Consider the following 22,508-nt stretch of genomic DNA (forward strand, 5'->3'; position numbering starts at 1 on the left):
CACCACTCTAGACACAGGGGTGCACACCAATGCACTCTGGTTTCATCACATCTATGACAACTAGCTCTGTTTGTGAACCATATCAATTCCTATGGAACTATTAAACAACTCAAGATTAGCTGAAAAAGTTTGGAAGAGCTACATATGGATGCTATAGAAGACTGTTCCAGCAACACAAGTCTGCACATAAACACAACTTACCAGCTTACACAAAACATTTCTAGAACTACATAAAAAGTAGTAGGTTTACCACATTTTGGTTCCCTGAGAAGAAAAGTGCTCTAACTGCAAAGGTCTTTGGAATGCCATCAGTACAGTAAACAAACATACATCTCCTGCACTGCTACTGCAGAGACATCTCTAACTTCCATGTTGACCAGACTTGGTTTTGGCATTTTCATTCCAAGTAAACATTACTCTTCACAAGAGGGACACTGGGATGGGAGCAAGAGATGACTAAAAGTAATCTTAGTACTAAAACTGGTTTATCTGTGATGATTTGATATTACAAACTGGAATGCGTATTTGATGAACACAGGCATTAAGAACACAGTTTACCTTATCTATTTAACCCATTATTGAGATAGGTTTTGAAAATTTATAAAAAGTCAAATACGTTTTTGGAAATCATGCTTCCTTTTTTTGCCCAGGAGTATCACCTATATTTTTTGTGAACATGTTTAACTATCATGAGAGTTAAGACTTCAATACAATAAAAGAGCGCACAGCAGAAGAATGAAGTCAGGAACCATTTTATTTCCATCCAGTTTTGCAAGTATTAAGGATGGCATAAGAGCTCATTCCATCACTATGATCTATGGAACTATATCCCTAGAAGAGGCGAAGTTTATAATGCTTCCTGGTTTCCCCTCCCAAGTGTAAGCTGCATGACTGTCTAGCTTAACTGTGTCTGTCACTAACATAAACTTTATTCATCCTCTCCCCAGACACCAGAACACAGTAACTGGGTATGGAGGACTGAGGCAGTCAGTAATGAGAAGTTATAAAACATGTTAAACAGCACATACACTACACTAACACCTGCGATGCTCACAACATACAGAAGACAACCCTGCAACTAGATTGTGTTTTATTTGCCATCATTACCTATGAAGATCAGTACCATAAGATTTGCTGTCTCATACATATGCACAACAGTTGTTGCAGATTCTTCTGATTCTTCCCAATTTCTAGGCAAAAATTCAATTTGTATTTACTACTTTTAAGACAAAATACTGAAACTGTGTTCAGATGTTTTTGTCCAACTGGTTTTAATAACACGATTCAAATGGCAACTTCCATAATTATAGAATTTATGCTCAGTACTTGTCAAAAGCTTTTAAAATTAAGGTATGTTGAAAAGTTACTTTCAATATGACCCATGCAATTGAACTGCTCAAATAGTTTAAATTCTTAATTTAACATATTCTAAGTTAGCGAAGAGTTCACATTCAGAAACTAGTTCCAGACAGTTCTTAGACCTCACGTGGCAGAAGATGAAGCTATTTAAAATTATCACTATCAACAGAAAAGAATTCCCATAGGAAAAAAGTATATACACCCTCACTATAGGCAGGCAATCAACTCCTCCATTTCAATATCATCATCAACATTTAGTTATTTCAACCAGTAGAAGCCAACCAACAATTCATATTTCAGATTTTTCAAACATATGATTACCTTTTAAAGGCTGCATTTTTTTTCTGAATCTAAGTAAACTTCTCTTTTCCAATACAATCAACTCAGTTCAATGAATTTAAGTTTAAGACTGATTTGTAAACTGTTCTCTCTCACTTCACCTATGGAGCCCTTTAGATACACAGGCTTACAGACTGCAATGATGCAGAGTTCCAGTTTAAACTCAGCACTTATCTGAAGTTGCCTGCAAACGCTCTCTTACACGGGGTGGAAGTGTTTTTAACAACCGCTCTTCTACAATGAGACTATTCCTCTTTAAGAACTGACATTCTTCCAGTTCAGCAGGAAGTGATTCAAGATAGTTTCCAATGAGCTCTAATTGAACAAGATTCAGTAGCTGACCCACACAAGGGGACAAATTCATCAGACTGTTATTTCCCAGGAGAAGAAACTGCAGCTTTTTGCACTGAAATAATCCATCGGGCAGCATTTCAATCTAGAAAAAGAAAACAACAACAAAAATACACATTAGAAGTTGCTAGCGTACATGCAGCTGCATGTTTTAACATTTCCCAGTTATATTTTAGGGTAAAAGAACCCCAGCCCTCTTAGTTTATGGAAGGATAAGGAATGGGAAGGTTGTAATGTTTCTACCATTATGGGATAAATTGCTTGAGAACACTAGGATGGTTTTATATACCTGTTTCATTAAGATGCTAAGCTCTTGGCAGAAGACATAAGCATGGCAGGGGAAGCATATACATGAGTGCATATGCAGAAGTGCATACAAAACACGTGCATGCACAGGTGGCAGGGGAGAAATAGACTATCTCCTAAGAATCAGTTAATGAAGAAAAAATACAGATTGTGAAAAGACATTAGGAGCTCCTGTGTTGTGAAACCTGTACCACCTGCACAATCTGCACAACACAGTAGTAACTCCAGTCCATCCAAAACCAACCTCACCAGTGAAAAACCAATTACAAACCTCAAAAGAAGCCCTCAGTCACAAGCCTGGACCCGATACTAATGAGCCAGACTGCTCAGGACTGCTAATGAGGTTACAGCTATAAGGATTTCCCTCTTCCCAGACAGCTAGCTGTTGATGCACTACAGCTTTCAGCTTGACATTTGATAATAACAATTGAACACTGTTCACTTCCATTAAAATACTACATACGATAGACAGCCGCAGGGAAAGATAGTGCAGGTTAGGATGACTACAGAAATCTATCTCTGGATCAGAGCCCTTAAGCTGCGACAGACCAGGGTAGTATTTAGTATTATACAAGCTTTGATGACACCAAAGTTATATTGATTGAACAAGCACCACCCCTTTTTCCAGCTTTACTGGGTTTACTTTAATCATGAACATTGCAAAAGCATTTTGAAGCAGAGGCTGCTCCAGAAAAAATATGGTAGGTTAAGTCAGTACCTGATTGAAGTAGTAATTCAAAGTTCTACTTACATGGTTTTTTGTCAATGCCAAGTACTGCAGATTGGTCAGATAACCAATTTCTTCAGGGATGGAGGTTAGCTTATTATAGCTAAGATCCAAAGAGTGTAATTTTTTACAAAGAAAGAGCTGCAATGGAACATTTTTAATATTATTATAATTTAGATACAATTGTTCCAGGTTTGATAATGCACCAATCTGCACTGGGACATAGGAAATACTGTTGTGCCACAACTTTAGGCAAGAAAGGTTCTTAAGGTGTTGAAAACTAATTATTTCTTCCACTGTTCTGAGATTATTTTCTTTTAAGTCAATTTCATGCAGATTGTTGAGGGTAAAAATGGAATGGGGAATGCGCTCTAAGTCACAGCAGATTAATTCTAAGGTTCTCAGGTTGAGCAGCTTCTTCAAGTTATTTAGCACTATCAGTTTGTTCCCCTCATTGTTGATAGACAAGTGCTGTAAAGAAGGCAGAAGATCTGTAACCACTTGAGGTATACGGGAAAGGTTGTTTTTTAAGTGAATAGATCTCAGATTTTTTAGCCCCTGAAAGCTTTCATTATATATGGAATTGTGATGATCTAGCATGAAATATCCTGTTAAGCACAATTCTTGCAGGTTTTTTAGATGAAAGACCCAAAATGGAATTCTTCCCATCTCACTAGATTTGAGGCGCAATGTTTTCAGATTCTCTTCTAAAAAACTGACTGCTGGATAATCCATAGTTAGTGACGAGTGATAAACATTAAGTTCTTTGAGATTGACTAGCTGGGTCACAGCTGAAGGAAGTTTGGCTTCAGGAATAAGTTCCAGGCTTAGGACTTCAATTTCTGCCAGTTCAAAGACGCTGTCTGGAAGACCATTTAACATGAAAAGGTGGAGTTCAATCTTGTCTTGGGAATTTCTTACTAGTTTATTTTTCAGTTTTTCCACTGACCATTCATTGTTAAGATTGATCTGTTTCAGTTTGTTTTCACTCAAATCAGACAGGAATATTGAGAATCGTTGGGAATAAAGAGGATCATACTGATCTGCCAAGTGGAGAATGAATGCAAAGTCATTCTTGACATCAGGTATATCACTATAATTACTTTTCTCTCTCAGTTTTTCAAAAGAGTATTGCTTAAGTGAACTTCTCAACATCCACCACAAACTGTAAGTACAAGTTAAGCCATAGAAGATCACTAAAACAACATAAAATGAAGCCAAAACTTTAAAAATCTCTGCTAGTGAATAAACACACTGATACCTTTTGTACCCTGTGAAGGCCTGAACGTTGACTACACAATCAATTTCAAGTGTAATAAATGATAAATAGTAGGGGACATAAATTACTATTATTACAAATACAATGACTTTCACTATAATCTGTTTCATATACACTGTATATATGACATCCTTCTCTTCAACGTGTACTCTGAATTTCTTCACTTTTTCAAATATAGCTTTAGCTTGTTCCCCTTCTTTTTTGTCAAGAACACTTGAGGAATTTTCTCTTCCCGTTGGTTCCAAGCCAGGTTGGGAATATGGCAGGGACTGCCTGCTGGCCCCTATATCTACTGAACTCCCAGGCGGTGAAATCGCTGCTTTTGATTTGGCTATTGGCAACTTCCTCACAGACTGCTCAGCAACTGTTTCTGAGAGGGCACGCGTTGTCCATGGAGAATCAAAACACTTCTGAAGAATGGCTACAAAATGCTCAAGCCTGGAACTTGTACTAGGGTAGTAAAGCCAGAAATTACTGCAAGCTGCAAAAATAAAGGTATGCAGAAGCACTAGGTATGGAAAAAACTTGGCAAACCAGTGAAGCTCTCTCTCATAACATACTGCATCAATATAGGAATACTGCTGCCGATGGAGATCGTTCTGGATTTTAAGAGGGATGATTATCTGTGCTGTAGAGCTAGCTGACATGTTAAGGTTGGCTTTAACTAAATCCCAAGGCACGGCACAATGATTGTCAAATTCTAGCTTGCAAGGAAGACAACACAATACTCTGGTTTGAGTAAGCTGGAGAGCCCCAGCGAGTACAGCAACTAGCAGCATTATCATGGTGAGGTAATACCAGAAGACATCCCACCATGGTTTTAGTATGTGGTAGGATGACTGGGCATCTGCCAAGTATTTGAGTTCTGTTAGCGTGATCATGACTTTCACCTGTGAGAGAACAGCAGCTGGTAGAGAAAAAAAAGAAAGAAAAGACATTCTTAGAGAATTGATAAAGCCAATTTTTGTCACCATTAAACACTTGAAGCTTATTCCCGTTTCCCCAGTTTGAAATGGGTAACATTTGCCCTAGCATCCAGAGCATAGCAAAAGGATCCAAGAACTGCTGGCACCTAACTCTAGCCATCACCTTATTTATTTTAAGAAAGTTACTTGGAATGCAAAAGTTTAAACGCAGAGTGAACATAGCATCAGAGATCAGGAGAAAATGTATTCTGACCAAACATTTGGGTGCTCTTCAGAAACACAAGCAGGTGTAAGTTAAGGAAGTGTCTGGCACACTATCAGCAGCCCTTCAGCAGCATCCTAAACATATAGCAAAAGCTATTTCTTTTTAAGAAGAATCCCAAAAAATCAAATCAATATATTAACATGATGGCTCTTGTAATTTAGAATTTTCTACTACATTAAACCATGTTACTCAATTAAAGAAGAAAAAACAAAAATTCCCACAAAACCAGTTTTGCTTTATACAGTCTTACGTATAATTCCCATCTTCTCTCATCAAGAGCATTAAGCATACTGACAGAATTGAAGTGAAGCTAACCCAACCTGTTATTTTCCAATATTGCCATATATATATATATAAATGACACACCTAATCCCCAGCAGCATAGGTTTTATTCATACTTACTTTACTAATTAAAGAGAATAAATACTTAGAAGTGCTCAGTCAGGAGGTCTACACCTTTTAAAATTCCTTGGACATGCCATCTTTACATTTGTCTTCATTCTGGATAGAGAAAACATTCAATATACTTCACTTTTAATTGCTTCACCTAAATAAAGGGCAAACATTTCAGCTTTCATTAGAACGGCTGCCTTGTTGCATACATCAGGATGTAGCAAAGCTCGGCACTGCTACAGCTGAACGAAATGGAACAAAACATACTCAAGACGTGAACACATAGAATGAGATGTCAAAGCTTTGTACAGTCACATCAACATGAAACCCAGCAAACTGCTTACAGCAAGTCCTGTTTCAACTGGGAAGTAATCCCTTTTTTTCCTGCCAAATAACTATTGAAAATAAGATTTGCAACATGCAGTACTTCATGAAATAGAAGTCAGTCGTAATTTTGATATACCAAGGTTTGGCAGAAAGCCAAGATTCTCAAAAACAGAGGCCCTGAAACAAATCAAGAAACCATCCAGTGTCAATGGCAATACCACAGCTTTGGAGAAAACATCCTAGAAATTTTGTTAAGCAGTACAGATACAAAGGAATGGGGATGTTCTGTGTTTATCTTAATCACAGAATCATTTAGGTTAGAAATTACCTTTAAGATTGAATCCCACTGTTAATACTGCACTGCCAAGTCCACCACTAAACTATGTTCATGAGTGCCACATCTACACATCTTTTGAACACCTCTAGGGATGGTGACTCAACCACTTCACTGGTCTGGATGTTCCAATGCTCAACAACCTTTTTGGAGAGAAATTTTTCCTAATATCCAATCGAAACCTTCCCTGGAGCAATTTGAGGCCACTTCCTCTTCTCCTATCCTTTGTTACCTGGGAGAAGAGACTTACACCTCGCTACAACCTCTTTTTGGGTAGTTCTAGAGAATGGTAAGGTTTTCTCTCTGCCTCCTCTTCTCCAGGCTAAACCCCAGCCCACCCGGCCCTTCCTCACAGGACTTGTTCTCTAGACCCTCCACCAGCTTTGCTGGACACACTCCAGCACATCTGTCTCTCTTGTAATGAGAGGCTCAGAACTGAACACAGGATTGCAGGTGTGGCCTCACCAGTTCTCAGTACAAGGGGACAATCATTTCCCTGGTTCTGCTGACCACACTATTTCTGGTACAAGCCAGGTTGCTACTGGCTTTTTTGGCTACCTGGGCACAAGTTGGCTTTTGTTAATAACAGATAGATACTAGACATTTCAATTCCAAACAGAACTGGGTAGCTCTTATAAAAAGACAAACAACAGCTGAACTGAGGCAAAGCCTTATTCTTACTCCATATTTACATTCGAAGGGAGAAGAATGGCTGAAAATAAGTTAACCCTTCTTGCATTGATAAGACTACTTTAAATAGAATATAGAAACTTACCAGGCCCACTCAAGGGAAAGCAGCTGAAGGACAGGATGGTTACAGTGTACTTCTAGAGAGAAAAGAAATTGTCATCAGATCATTAAATATATGGACTCCAATGATTTATTAAAACAATGGTTCATTACTCCTTCCCACAGCAGTGTTTTAAAGATCCAACATTTGACGAGAAAAAAAATCTAACTAGATTCACAAGAACTAGGTAGAATAATTTAAGCTCTATCCCATCAAATCAATCACTTGTTCACCAGCTGAAAATTGCTTTTCCTGAAATAAAGTACTGGCCCTTGTCATTGTCCCATTTCTAAGCACTAAAAGCTACTTAAGACCAACAGTTTTTGCACTTACATGAAGTTACTAACCCTACAACTGAGATGCTCTAACCATAGCTAAGAAATAACAATTTCTTAAATCACTTCAGCTCAAGTTGCGAAACCTGTAATTACCTTAAAATGAATTCTTTCAGTATAATTCTTTGGGGTTTGAATATAAATTCATAGATGTAAAAGCACAATAACTTACTAAACACACCCAAACTAAGGCATTCATTCTGCAAACAGTGTCTGGATCATGTCTTGACTGAAGCCAAACATGCTTGATTTGAATACAGACAGAAAAAACAAAAGCATTTTTTTAATTTCCCGCCTAGAATTAAACCCAGTCAACTCTTCTCACTCCAACTTTGTTACAAAAATGAAAAGATTTGAGACCCTCTTGAATTACCAAGAACAGGCTGAGAAACAAGTATGTTGAATGATTCAGAGATCAAAAGATATAAAGAACATTATTTTTAGCAAAGAAAAACATATTTGAGAAGTCAAAATGATCACTGAAGTGGCTGAGAGTTTAAATGAGTGTGAAAGGTGTAATTAGCATGAGGATGGGAGCAATTCTTTTCCTGATAAACAAGTAAACCTCAGCAGGGATTTGGGAAGATACTAACATTGTAAGAATATATTTTCTGTAACCAAGTACATATTAGAGAAAGTTACAGGTAACAGTAATGCACATATCCACTTTTACACAAAGAAAATCATTCTCCTGGTAACAGGCTTATTTTGGGGACTAAGCAAAAGAAGCTTATGAGGTACAGAGTATGAGGTACGAGTATGAGGTACAGAATTCAGAGTACAAGAAAGCGGTTAACACTGTTTGATGAAGTATTTTCTCTAAAACTCGCAGAAAGAAAACAGAAAACAGAACTTAAGCCAATTCTATTAAAGACCTATTTGTATACTTGAGAGCATGTACAACCCAATACACCTTCTTCAAGCAATGCCATAATACTCAAACAAAGAAGTGGTTTGTTTTTACAGAGGCTGAGAGCTTTTAGAGACTGTAAGGTCTGTTTCTATCAAACGCTTGCTTTCTCACCTCCCTGACTTGAACTGGAAAGTTGTTAGTTCCCGTCAGAAAAGTCCAGCTACATTCTTGCTGCAGTTTTAGATACTTTCTAGTAGAAAGTATCACAGTATTAAGTGTTTAAATACGTGAACTCTGGTCTTGCTAATGAATGACTCCTTTTTGAAACCTTCCAATGAAGTATATGTGTATTCATTACAATTCTGTGTATATGAAGTATCAGAGACATCCACAGTACATACAAGAATAATAAAAATGTGAATTATTAATGATAAATTTGCTAAAGACAGTTTACTTTCAAATCCTATCTGTATGCCAAGGGTGACTAATCAAACAGAATAATGCTCAACTGTAATGGGTATGAGAAATTTCATCTGCAGCAGCTTTCAACCCATATCAAAGCCATAAAAGCTTTTCAAAGTGGCCTAATTCAATTGGCAATCTTTCTTAGAAGATGAGAGGCAGACATTATAGCCCCAGGCTAAGTGATGACTTCAGGAGAGTTAACCCAGACCAGTACCCGGATGCAGGCCAGAAAAGTAAGATAATACAGACCACTAATATCTAGGCAATTTTTAGTTGCTTCAAGACTGATGAATCTGATCAATAGAAACCTATCCAGAATATGAATGAAAGGCTACCATTTTGAAAAAACATTATCTATAAGCATCAGACAGTGCACCTCACTGTCGTCAGGCATCAAAAGGTTACTTAACATCACATTACTCTGTCATTTAGTCACTGCTTCTGTAATTTTAAGCACATTTAGTTAGGGATGGCTCTGAAGCAAGGGAAATGTTTTACTTCTCCTCTCCAAAGAATAATGGGCTGCAGAAAGCCAACACCTGACAAGAAACTTTGGTTTATTTTTAAGGCTATGCTGGTTTTGTTGATTGAGTATTCAGTTGGTGTTTCTGATACATTAGGTAAATCAAAATAGACTTATACAACTAAAGCATACCTTGACAGGTATTCCAGTGGTGTTATTCCAGCGGTGTCATTCCAGCAGCTTCTCAATTGAGGTAAGAAATGCTGACATCCCAAGTAAATGTCTGTTTTAACAACTTCCTACCAAAAGTGATTCCTAAACTTCAGTACCTACTTAGCTTCTAGCTAGTTTAGATGTATCCCTTTTTCTTCCAAAATTTAGGATGCAAAATGAAATTCAATAATAAACTAGACAGGCAACCAATTTTACTCCATGGACCATTTTGAGAGTCTCCTATGGGATTTCTAATACCTGCTTATGGTCTTCTCATGCACAGCCTGAATCTCCACTTGCAAATAAACACTAATGAATATTCCCAAAGGAAAAAAAAGTAACAAGCTTTACTTCCCCACACATTCATCACCCAACACACATCTTTCCTGGCTAAAACTTCCCCTTCTATCAGCATATTACCATTTCCTTTTTCACATGTCCCCTAAACGACAAAAAGCCACTTACTGCAAGAGTTCAGGGGCAGGTCTGACTTCATGAAGAATGATAACTTCATACATACTCTTAACAGATGTGTTCAGATGACTGCATCTCCTTTTTTTAAGCTTCCTATTGACAAATAATAGACTACTCAATTCAAGCACTACTTTGATATATGGTCTTTCAGAATGTGCACCTTGACTACTTGTATGCACATGCAGATTCAGCGGTAGGATCTTTTTGACAGAGATTGTATTTTTGGCTCTGTATTCCACTGAATACAGAACAACACACAAACAAGATTAGAGAAAGCTTCTTTTTCAGTTCCTTCTGAAGGTCACAGGAGATAACTGAAACGTGTAAGTGATTATCCTTTTGTATTTAGAATAAACACAAAGACATTCCCATACTTTACAGTAACTAGCATATTCCTCAGCACAGTATGTTCAAGACCACTAGCATTGTTACACATTTTCCATATCAACCCTTCAAACAACCAAAGGCCATAATTACAACTAGAGACAATCTCAACCACTAGTGTCTGGATTAACTGGAGGCCTTGCCTGCCTTAAACACTTGCTCTCAAGCCAGTCCCCCTGAACATAAGATGTGGAATAGTAATAGCAAAGTTTTCATGCTGTTCAAGAAGCAGCCCTTGCTCTCTGGAGAGGTCTGCTTGCATAAAACTTTAGAGCCCAATAATTTCTAGGAAAACATTTGTAAACATTTTTAGCTTAAAATTAAATAAATTAGGCTTTACTTACACTTACTGTATATGGGGTACTCTGCTAGTCTTGCAAAATTAAGCAACTACTACTCAGCTCTACCACTACTGTACCTACAGCAAGCTGAGAAAAAGAGTACAACATGGCAAGCGTGTTTTAGTTTCCTCAGCTACCCAAAAGCTTGAACATTCCTAGGTTCAACAGAGAAGGCCTCAGAGTAGGTGGAAAAGACTTCTTGAAGGCAGCTTCATCTAAACTCAGAATACCCATCTTTATTCTATTAGTTCCTTTCTCTGGTACACTTAATGCAAGAGAAATACTTAATCTTGCAGTCTAATCTAAATTGAAAATAAGCTTTACTCCAATTTGATTTGCTTCAGAAGCAAAAGACCTTCTCTTGCCATCAGACTGTGCAGGATTAAATATGCTATGTTATACATTTCTGTCCCATACCTGCCACATCCAGAAGGGACCACTATCTTCCCTGAGGATATTGAGTTAACTTCTCATTAAAAGCCATCAATATGCAAGTATTAAGCCTTTTCTCTATTAAAGGAAGGCCAATAAAGAATTAAACATTGCTAGTAATGTATGTCACTGGTCAAACACTCACTAGGGCGATAGATCATCTTCAAACATTCCAGTTGCACAGGCAGTTGGAATTACAAACCCATACGTCATATAATATTGAATCACATCAGCAAGGTCTGCCCAAGTACATGAAGTTACTTGAACCTCATTCTCAATAAGTGGATGGGAGGGAGATACCAAGTCAACCATTTTAAGGGTTAAACTCTGTAATAAACTTGTATTACAAGACATGTATTTAAAGGTATGGTAAATGTACTTTTTATTTCATATTAGGACAGCCTGGAGAGCAATTTTAAATACTAATTCATATTCAGACATACACAGGCTGGTAAAAGTACTTTCTTCAGCCTTCTCAAGTTAAGTTTAAGGTGCTAAGGATGGTGTTCTAGCTAAAAGAGGTCACAATCTATGCTCCTGTGAAGGCCTGCACTAGCAAGAAAAATATTCAGTTTAAACCCAAGTTTGAGACCAAATAGACAGGGAGTCAAGCACTTCACAGAACAAAACCAAACCACCTCAAACCACTGAAAAACAAGATGAAGAAAAAGGGGTAAGTTCATACAAACCTAAGTTTCCGAACAAGTAAGTTTCACAGTTAAAGAAGGAAGCAATCTAATGATAAAAACCAAACCCTGAAGTAAAACAAAAGGTAGCCCAGCTTTGTCTTGCACTTAATTGCATCAACACAACTGATCTCTTTGAAAGCAAGCTGTCTACTTACTGGGCAAATATCACTTGAGTTATAGTTCTGGTGCTTTCTAAGATCCCTACCAAACCAAACCAAATTCAGACTTGGAATCAAAACTCCATACTTCTAGCAAGCAATAGTCTGCACAGCTTTAGTGCCCAAGCATGATTTTCAACTCAAGGATGCATTAAAAACAAAAAAATAGAAGTCTGTATCAGGTAATGGTAGAAATATGGCAGAGGAAAGAATCAAACTACAGAGACAGGTATTATAATGCTGTGGTCTCCTCTTTCCTTGAGGACACATAAGGATAAACCTGTAGGCAAGCTGTAGGGCCCTTGCCAGACTGTGGGTCCTTTAAATATATTATATTTGAAGTTAAAATAATCAAGTTAAATTTAAGAGCTGTATTAGCATATAAAATACTGATTCCAGTAAATACCAAAACAAGCACCCGTTTTAAAGAGAGTGCTTTGTATTGGTTATACAAAGAATCCCAAAAGTAAATTCACTTAGAGAATATTTTGTTTCTCTAATATTTAACTAATAATTTCATTAATTTAATTTTTATTCTCACTAAAAACCCTAGCATGTTTTTAGAACATTTTTTCATTTGCTCCATTAATTTACATGTCTTCAAACAGCTATGCATCTCACATATTCCACTTGAAAAAGGAAAATATGAATGCAAGATGACCACCAAAACTCCACATTGGTATTACCCACTAAAAAATAGCTCTGCTATCACAAGCTTGGCAATTCCTAAAGAAACACAGCAAAGCGCATTAACAGATTTAAAAAAAAACAAACTCAAACTGTAAAGAGTTCCATAAGGCTTATTTTTCTTAATTTTTAAAAAAAAAAAAAAGAAAAAAAAAGAAAGAGAGAGAAGAGTATGACTAACTGTACTAGTTCTGCCTGGAAGAACACAGCACATTGAGGTGTTAGTGATCAACTCTGTCAAGTTAACAGGCTCAGGCCTGTGCTGGGCAGATCTCTTGGCCAGAGACTAAGCAGAGCCATCTGGTAACAGAAGTCTGCAGGCAGCTCCCACTTGGTATGAGTCAAACACCACCTGCATGTCCTTGTCTTTATCAAGAAGTGGAGCAAGAAGTCCTCCTGTGAACATCTTTCCTGGTTGACAGTAGAAATGATGCAGACTCGCTTGCTTATAAGAAAGCCTTCCCACCAGTAAGGCCTGCATGTTGTGCAGCACAAGGATCAAAAGCTCATTTGATGCTACACAACTCATGTTCCCAGCTTCTAAAGGGATGTATGATTATCTACACTATTCTCTTTATAATGTCAAATCCAATAAAAAGCATTTTAAATTACACTGTAGACAGTCTGAGGACCTTTCTTACCGAGATCATTATGGACCAGCACCTCTCATGCAGAACACAAACCATAGAGATGGTCTTCTAGAAGGTCACTTCTGAAATGCTCCTGAAGTAAAAAAAGGGGCCCAAAAACACTAAATCAAAGAACATGTCCCAAATATCTTTTATATTGCACTGTACAGTCTGATCACATTCCATCCATTTTCAACACAAAGGTTAGTATTTAAAGTGAAGCACTATTTCTATCAGCCTCCTTTCCCCCTTTTTTCTGGCCCCATAACACTTTCAAGTAAACAAAAAACTTCAGTAGGAGAATTACATGCATTCCTACTACTTCTAACATTTCTAAGAGCCCAAAGAGCTGTATTTTAAGCATGGCCAACAATGTGCCATGCATTTAGGGTGCCCACAATGAAGTACACCATTTAATGCAAGTAAGTCAGTTCATATAAAGTCTAAAAAAAGAGGCATAGCTACACAAACAGAATCAGCACCTAAGCAGTACAGGAGACTTACTAATGAACCTGAAGCCAAGCACGTTCAAAGCACACATCAGTTACCTCCTCATAGACAGACCTACTTTTTTTAAGTGAAGTTTTAATGGATTTGTGAAATAGGATTGAGAGAGCACTGAAATACTAGACTATATTATCCACAGCAATGTACTTAATATCACCCCAGAATTGCTCAAGCTACCATAGACCCAACAAACTTACAATCATTAACTTCACGTGTAGTTAAAGAAACAAGTAGTTACAAATCCATTTGTGTTTTTCCTTTAAAACAACTAACCAATCCCCCCCCCCCCGCCCCCAATACTACTAGTAGTCTTCCCTTTCAAGTTGCAAAGAAATCTCAAGAGTAAATTCAGAGCATTAAGTATGAAAAAAGTCTCCTTGGTTCTTCACCTGTTCTTCCCCAAGCAAGGAAGACTACATGACTAGACCAAAAGCAATCTTAAAAGGTCTAGACTGGGTCTGCTACCTGTGGCATGCTGTTACCTTACAGCTCTCCCAGAAATCATCTTACACGAGAGTACATCAAGTCCTTCATCCCACTGCTAACATAGCTTACAGAGTCAGATACCTCCCAACTGCACGAAGTAAGATTTTCAAGCTCACTTATATCTCCTTTTTATTCCCATAACCACATTCTTCAGTTTCTCATGATGAGAAATATATATACATACCCATAAGACAATGGTATCAACAGTATCCCTCGTATCCCTCCAGTTTGCTCTAAAGGAAGCCTCAATGGTATATATTTAATTTTGCATACCAAGATAAATGCTACAACAGAAAATTAATTTTTAACTCCTTAGCTTTCAGCAGTCAGACAGACAGTCACGATCCCCATTCATTGTACTGCTATGCTCAGGATATCAGAAAGCAAAGCAGAGCAAGATAACACTGCAGAATATTCACAACTTTAATATTACAAGATCTTTCTACCAGCAGATTCTTCAGTTATAATATAGCTTATTATATTCAGTCTTCAAGAGCAGTAGTAGTACAAGAGAGCCAGCAGCATAAAGCAGTTTAAATTTTACAGAAGACCCTCTTTCCTTAGGAAAAGGCAGGGAATTACTCATACATGCTCTTCTATTTTCAGTCTGCTTTGCAATGAAGTCATAAATGGCCAAGGTAACTCCTGTAACCTCATCAGAAACAAGGAAATCTCAGAAAGAGAAGCCCTGGACTATGTCCACACACCTGAACTACCTCTGAATTAATTTCTCAAGGAGCACAGGGAGAGCTGCAGAACAAAGTGAGTAGACCATAAATCCTACTTAAGTCAGGTAAGCATTTGGGTCAATTCTGTAGTCCAAAGGCTATCAGGCTGCTATAACTAGGCTATCAACATAATTCATGTCATACCATACACACTGATGTATTAACCAAAGCATGTTAATATTCCAATTTGATCCTTCTAGATAAAGGTCCTATAAGGAATTCAACAGCACTGCAGTTAGAGATGGAAGGGGGGAACACTCTTCATCCCATAGGAAGTCCTGATAGTTTTCCAGGGAGCACAGTACCCAAATCCAATTATTTTTCCTCCATTCTACATTATTTTCATAGCCTAAACACTGCTTTCTAACACAATAACAATACCCAACCCAGTTAATAGGGATATTTATCTCTGACAGCTGAACAGCTCTATGCAAGTGATTTTATTTCTCCCTACCTCAAATTCCTCAACTGTAAAGTCATGGTAACGGTTCTTCTATTCTTCATAAAGTATTTAAATGACAAGATTATAGAGTAATACCACTTCTTACTAGATGATCAGAGTCTATTCTGGATTGTACTACACACACTATTCCTTTTCTGCATAATGGGCAGACAGTTATCACCTTTGCCTGTTCTCAGAAATACACGCATTTGTATTTATACTCCTTGTTCTAGCTGGAATCATTTTGATGTTTCTAAAATATGAATCGTAATCTAATACAATAAGTTAAAATCCCAACATTCAGGCTAAAAAGGAAACTGATGGGTTTTCAGTATTTATAGACTACCACGACCAAAGAGTGCCCTATCGAGATAACAGATGTTGAGAACAGAAATCTCAACCGAGGTCACAAATCAAAAATATATACCAAATACGCTCTGTCTCTGCAAGATAATTATTACCATGCACAAATGCAGCTACAAGATTTAAAAACAGTCAAAAAACAGTGGTTTGGCGTTAGGTTTTCCTGATGCTGCATAAGTTTCTTGAAGAACTTTCCAGAAGGCAGGCTTATTACTTCCACAGACAAGAATTTAACTGCATCTATGAAAAAAACTATTATCAGGGCAGTAATACAAAACACATCTGATTCCACTCTATTAGTCCCGACATTGGAAAGCTGAGTCAACTTTCAGCAGTGGCTCATATCTCTTCTCAGAAGCAGCAGCTTTTTATCTTGTTTAAGAGGATAGTTACTCTTGAAAGCCATCCTGACAAGTTGAAACACTAGATTCTAGGTGTTTGGTCTAGACATCCAAGAGAAAATAATGACACTAGGTAAGTTTCAAGTTACATCTGATTCAAGCTCGGGTACTCTTTTTGCATAAAGGCTCTCCCGAAACCCATCTTGTTACCTTTTTTAGTAATCTCCCCACCCCAAAGTCAAAAAACTTGTGAAACTCCACAGTCAAATACAAATTCACCTGCAATGGAAATAGAATCAGGTTTACTAACCCTCTGGCAGGGAGCATGCTGTCTGCACAATTACCTCAATCTCTTAAGTATCTTCCTGTTCATATTACTCCATATTACATATTGGTTAACTTGATAAAGCAACCAGCTACATCTTATATCTTAATAAATATGTCCTTTAGTCCTTTCATTTTTGCATTGCACATGCTGTGTAACTGCATGGGTACAAATGACTTATCAATGGCTAAACACGTATCTACAGTTTGAGAGCTGCACAGATGCATAAGATCACAAGAGCAGCATCATGCTTATCAGAAGCATCTCCTAGAACAATGCTAGGCTTCAGAACCCTGCACAAGCAATCAGACCTGAATGCTACAGTAAGCCTATAGTAATCCTGCTTTGCTTCCTGAGCAAACACGAACTTAGCAACTATGTTTGTGCTTTATACTTCCATCAAGCCCAGGTATGCTGCATAATAGGGTCCTCTGCTGCACAAAGTTTGCTTTGAGTGGGGTGTCTGAGGAAACCTAACAATGGTAAGATTTTTCAAATAGCAATACTAAAAGAAAAAACACTTCTTGGTATGAAGCCAAGTTTAACAACTTCAAAAACAAGAGTTAAGGGTTTTACCATCACCTGAATCAGTTAAGAACTGTGAAGTAAAAAAACTCCAGCCCCATATTTGTAAGAAACTTGCTAATAGTTTGAAGCAAAGCAGACACTACTTTCAACAACTCCAGTTCAGTAAAGTACTTGAGTATTGACACATCCCATCTGACTTCAATTCATCAACGTTTGGGTGCTTTCCTGACTTTGAATCAGCGTCATTGCAAAGGCAGTATTTAAACAACTGTTTAATAAAAATAAACAAGAACTTGGAAAACAGTTCTCCTGTACTGCAAAGGCACTTGCAAAGTAATAATTATTTTCACACATCCATTGGCATGGGTTGGAAGAGAGAGTTTATCTTGTTGATAACTTAAGCACAACCTAGAAACAGTTTTGTGTTAAAACTTTTCAACTTGTCCTCTGTTCTTCAAATATTTTGGATTGCACAACAAATACACATCATGGTTCTGCTTTCATTCAAATGGAAAAATTAGTTTAAAGGACAAATAGTTTAGGATTAGAGTCTAAATTTGCAGTTCTTAAATTCAAGCCTAGTCAAACTTTGCATGCAGGCGAACTTTAGCTAACAGAAAACACATGAATAAATACCCAACAACCAATGTATCAATAAATATCCAACTAAGTACTCATAAAACAGCAATATTCTCCCTAGAGAGCTAAGGCAATGATGTCAGGGAAATCAGGGGTTACATTTCCTGGGGTTTTAAGCGAGAGCTTTAAAATCAATGCCACTTTAATTAAGCCTCAGTAACTGTATGACCATAGTTTAGTAGCTGATGTATCACAGAACTGAAACTTTTATTCCATATTAAACAAAAACCACAACTCGTATCCCCCAAAGAAACAAAGTGTTTATTACAATGTCTTAAGACTACTAACAATTAGTAACAGATTCTGTTACTGCCATATTCTTTATTGGTATCACTGGATGCCTTACTAGCATTGTTAAACCTTTCAGTTTCTCACAATCAACTAAATTCTCAATTTCAGTATAAAGAATTGCATTCCAGCTTACAGTATCAGAACATATTGAGAAATCAAGCACTTTTGATGGAAATGCACTCACATAATAAATTCAGGGTGCAAAGACTATTTTGAAACAGAATGGCACCATTGAGAATCAAATTGAAGATACTCCATTAGAGTTTTCTCCATTATTTCCTTCCGATTGTTGAAAAGCCCTAGAATTCTCTTGGGTCTAAATCAGAGGAGGGTGTGCCAGCATGATACCACAAAGCTCATTTGCAACAGCTTTCTTGAGGGCTGAATCATCTACCTTCTTTCCAAGGTATTACACCACTAGAAAGTATAGATTTAAACTTACTGATACAAACAGTCAAACAGTTGGGGAAACTATTCATAAGCATTATGAAACTTCTGTTCAATATTAAATTATAGTTTGATTTCAACCAGCTAGAAATTTAATTCAGAACTAGTTCATAGCACACTACAAGTCTTGGGGAAAAGAGTGACCAAAGCCAAGCATAACTACAATAAACTGAAGCCCACTTACTAAGTCTGGCAAAACTCCAATTTGAACGTATACACAAGGTACTGCATCCAAATAAGAAGTTTAGTTATTAACAAATTAAGACCACATGACTCATAACCACCTTTCTGCATTAATGAGTATGACTGCCCACATGGCAGTGATAGGGTTAATAAAACACAGGCCACAGACTCTCAGCTACAATTACCAGCTATCACTAAGCACAGTTACAAGTCTGTGATGTGTCCTGCTGAACTCAATCCATACAGGATACAAACATGTATCAGACAAGTCATACCATAGCTTGTCACCGGATAAGAATAAAAGCATGTTGTTTATTAATTATCAGCAAATTAATAATAGCTATATGTTGTGAAACCAATGTATATACCAGTTAAACATCAAAATGCCAGCATATTTAAGTATTAGAATATTAATTCCACTTTACATTTCTCACCCTTCTACATGGCTACCCATGGTATATGAACCAACTATCTTCATAACCACAGAACAGACTTCTAACTTATCTTTAAAAAGAGTGAGTGTAAGATCAGCTGGCATAATAGTACTATTTGTGAATAGCTGTTATGAGGATGCCTACAGGAAAGATAAACAGAGCCCACAGGTTAGTGCACAGAATACAGACAGCAATGTGAAACATTTAGATAGGCACCAGAAAGATCAGCGTAAACCACACATTATCCCCTTAGTCACATGAAATAACCATTTCTAATCCTGGCTGAGCAAAGCTTGGTGGCTTTAGCAATAGGTTATGGTAAACTGAAGTAAACTACTAGGGCCATGGTCTCTTTTGCAACCTGTAGCACATCAGCAGAGCAGGCACAGTAGCAGCTAAAGCAAACCAAGATTTCCTCCTTCACCCCCCTCTAAAAATCCACTATAAAAATACTGTTTTGCCAATGACATACTGCTCTACCAAGTTCATTTTACAATGCTGAAATCAACTTCAAAGAGCAGCTGTACTGGTAAGGAAAAAAAAACCCAGCAATTTTCTTTTTCTCCCCATAAGAATCCTATTTTCTTGAAAAGGAAAAAGGAAAAAAATAAGAGTGAGACCAGCAACACTCTCCTCCTAAGAGTGCAAGGAACAAGCACGTTAATACTTCATATGAATGCTACTAAAGTTGAAGCTTAGTTACTCTACACTAATATAAAATTCAGTAGAATGTAAAAATATGCTAATGTAAACTCTGATCAACATTCTGTTATCTAGCTACACAGAATGCTCTAAACACTAGGGAAAACCCTTAAGAAAGCTTGCTCCCTATCCCAATTCTTGGTTCTCTACTACAGTAATTCTCCTTTCTGCTCCATTTCACATCCCTTGCCCTGCCCAGCAGCATAGATACTGAAGAAAAACACTGCCCAGGGTAAGTTTTCTATTCCCTACACAGCCAGCTGAGCTACACAGAGTGAGGAAAACACAGGAAATATACTTAAACAACACATAATAAATTCTATGACTGATATACTATGACATTTCAATACTTGAGCCATGTAGGCTTTTTCCCTTCCCTCCTCTTGAGGGTTTAAGAGCTCCCACAAGATAGATCAGTAAGCCGTGATTGTTGCCTTCTCTGCTAGGAAAGTACATGAAAAAGAACTCTGAGACACAAGGAAATAATTGGTGCCTTACCTTATCACTTCAGCAAACAGACAAAGCTGGGTGTCAGCAGGACATGTCAAATACTTGAAAATGCAAGTGACCACATAGCTCCTAACTTAATCAAGCACTACCTCAAAGGTATTGTTTTAAGTGACCACACTAGGTGCCAATTCAAACACTTTACCTGATCAGGACAATGAATGACAATCTACATATAAAATTAAGCTTTAGGGAAGTCCACTTTAATCAATCCTACAGAACCAGTCAATCACAGTATTCACCACAGACAAATTCTTAATTGATGCCAGGAAATAGCCTCAATCTCACCACAGAATAGACCAGCACACAGTAAGCCTTACCTCACTGAAACAACTCAGCTAGGATACAAGTAAAAGCCACCATGCAAGAAACCCCTTGCTGCAAAATCAGTCTCGCTGGGGAAGAGAAGCGCATTGACAAGAGAGAGGAAAGGAGAAGGACAAAGAAGAGAATGCTTCTTACTTGACACACAGTCCGGCCAGGCCTCAGCACTGAGGTTAAGTCTTTCTTTCCCGTTCAAAGAAGTTGGGACTTGGCAGCCACCTGCCCTTTGCTCGAGGGCAGATACCGCTGCCACACCGGGGGTCAAGGGTGGCAGCTGCCGCCCGGCCGCTCCGAGCGCGATGAAGAAGGAGGAAGCCCCAGGCGACCTGTAGCGCCCCGGGTCACTTGAGGACACGTGTAGATGTCGGTTACGCAAATCAGAGAACGGTTTTTTGCAGAGCCCCACCCGCGCGGGAGCGGAGCGGAGCGGGGCGGCCGCCAGGCCCCGGGGCAGGCACGGGCTCGCTCCGACGCCCCGCGGGGAGGCGGGCAGGTGAGCGGCCCCGCTGCGGGGCGCCGCCGAGTGAAGGGGCGGCCGCCGCGCAGGCTCGCCGGGCAGGACGGGCGGACAGCGCCGGGCGCCTCGCAGGCCGACACCCCCCTTCCTCCCTTCCCTCCCGCAGGCGGAGGGAGCACCCCAGCCCCTTACCGAGGCAGGAAAACCGGTGGACGGTCTCTCGGCGGCAGTGAGGGCCAACCGCGCTCTGCCCTCAGGAGAGCCCTGCTCCCGCCGGGGAGCGGGCACCTGTCCGCAGCGGCCGACCCTGGCTTACCTGGCCGCGCGGCTTGCCCGCCCTCCCGCCCAGCGCGGTGCGGTCACCAGCCCACTAGCTTGCTCGCTCCGTCCGCGAGGGAGCCGGCAGCGCGGCGAGAGGTACCGGCTCCAACCGGCACTTCTCGGGTCCCGCCCCGACGCCGCCGTCACGTTACCGGCCGCGCCAGCCAATGGGCCGCTGCCGGCGAAACCGCTGACAGGCCGCGGGGCGGGCGCTGCGGCGGACAACAGGGGCCCGCCCGGCACCTCTGCTGTGCCCCTGGTCAGACTGACAGCCCCCCGGCGAGGGTACCGGCACCTAACCAAACGTGAGCCGCTCGGAAGCGGGAGGAGGTGGAAGGCGTGAGAAAGCCGCTACCGCCGGCGGTTACAAAGTACACATGAGGAAGGCGCAGCTGGCAGCGAGGCTATTGAACCGCGAGGGGGACGCGCGGTTGCCTGCGCACCGGAGGCCTCGGCTAGGTGCGGACAGCGGGAGGGGAGGGGAAGCAGGCGGGGACGCTGATGTCCGGCCTGGATGCTAGGGATGCCACCGCGGTGTTACCTGACGAATTAGCCGGCGCCCCTGCCGCGTCCCTGCATCTCTCCTGCAGCAATGCCCAGGAACATCCAACGTCCACGCCGCTGTCTGACAGGGGCAGACACGAGTCCGTGTTCTGCACGGCAGGACCCTTCTACGGCTCTTCAGTTCCAGGGGAAATCTGATAATAAAATAATAATAATTTTAAAAGTTCACAAATATACACGACTTAAAACCCCCAATCATAGACCCATTTGACTTTCCTATTTCACTGCCTTTCTCCGCGGAGAGTGAAGTTCCCTCCTCCCGGTGCCCGAAGGGCTCTGCTGGATAAACGCATGAAAGCTCGAAGGGAAGTTGTGATCCCTACCTAGATTCCTGCTATTAACGGGGACAAATGGGCTGTGTCTGCCTCCTCTTACTCGTACAAACAGCTCAATCTACTCC

At 39.5% G+C, this 22,508-nt stretch overlaps 1 protein-coding gene across 5 annotated transcripts; it reads right to left on the bottom strand.

Moving 5' to 3' along the window:
- Positions 1 to 736: 736 nt before the first annotated feature.
- On the bottom strand, positions 737 to 22,214 carry LRRC8B (leucine rich repeat containing 8 VRAC subunit B). Of its 5 annotated transcripts, none has more exons than XM_057402722.1 (5): positions 22,086 to 22,214; positions 7,382 to 7,433; positions 5,955 to 6,053; positions 3,107 to 5,268; positions 737 to 2,134 (listed from the first exon to the last, which is right to left on the bottom strand). In XM_057402722.1, the coding sequence occupies exons 4-5, from the start codon at positions 5,240 to 5,242 to the stop codon at positions 1,862 to 1,864; spliced, it is 2,409 nt and encodes an 802-aa protein (XP_057258705.1). In that variant the 5' UTR covers positions 5,243 to 5,268; positions 5,955 to 6,053; positions 7,382 to 7,433; positions 22,086 to 22,214; the 3' UTR covers positions 737 to 1,861. The 5 variants fall into 5 exon arrangements, with proteins under 5 accessions (XP_057258705.1, XP_057258703.1, XP_057258704.1 ...); XM_057402720.1 differs by lacking the exon at positions 22,086 to 22,214 and adding an exon at positions 21,540 to 22,000; XM_057402721.1 differs by lacking the exon at positions 22,086 to 22,214 and adding an exon at positions 21,416 to 21,494.
- Between the last annotated feature and the right edge of the window lie 294 nt (positions 22,215 to 22,508).

This window comes from Pezoporus wallicus, unplaced genomic scaffold (genome assembly GCF_028554395.1).
Source record: "Pezoporus wallicus isolate ANWC-B61680 ecotype Strahan unplaced genomic scaffold, APGP_CSIRO_Pwel_v1 contig_8333, whole genome shotgun sequence".
NCBI lineage: Eukaryota > Metazoa > Chordata > Aves > Psittaciformes > Psittacidae > Pezoporus > Pezoporus wallicus.

What these genes read in the sequence shown, in the direction of transcription:
- LRRC8B (XM_057402722.1), bottom strand. Translation starts at nt 5,242, where the DNA reads ATGATCACGCTAACAGAACTCAAATACTTGGCAGATGCCCAGTCATCC. An exon ending in TGGCATTGACAAAAAACCAT is followed by an intron (nt 2,135 to 3,106) that starts GTAAGTAGAACT and finishes TTCTTTTTCTAG; the next exon opens with ATTGAAATGCTGCCCGATGG.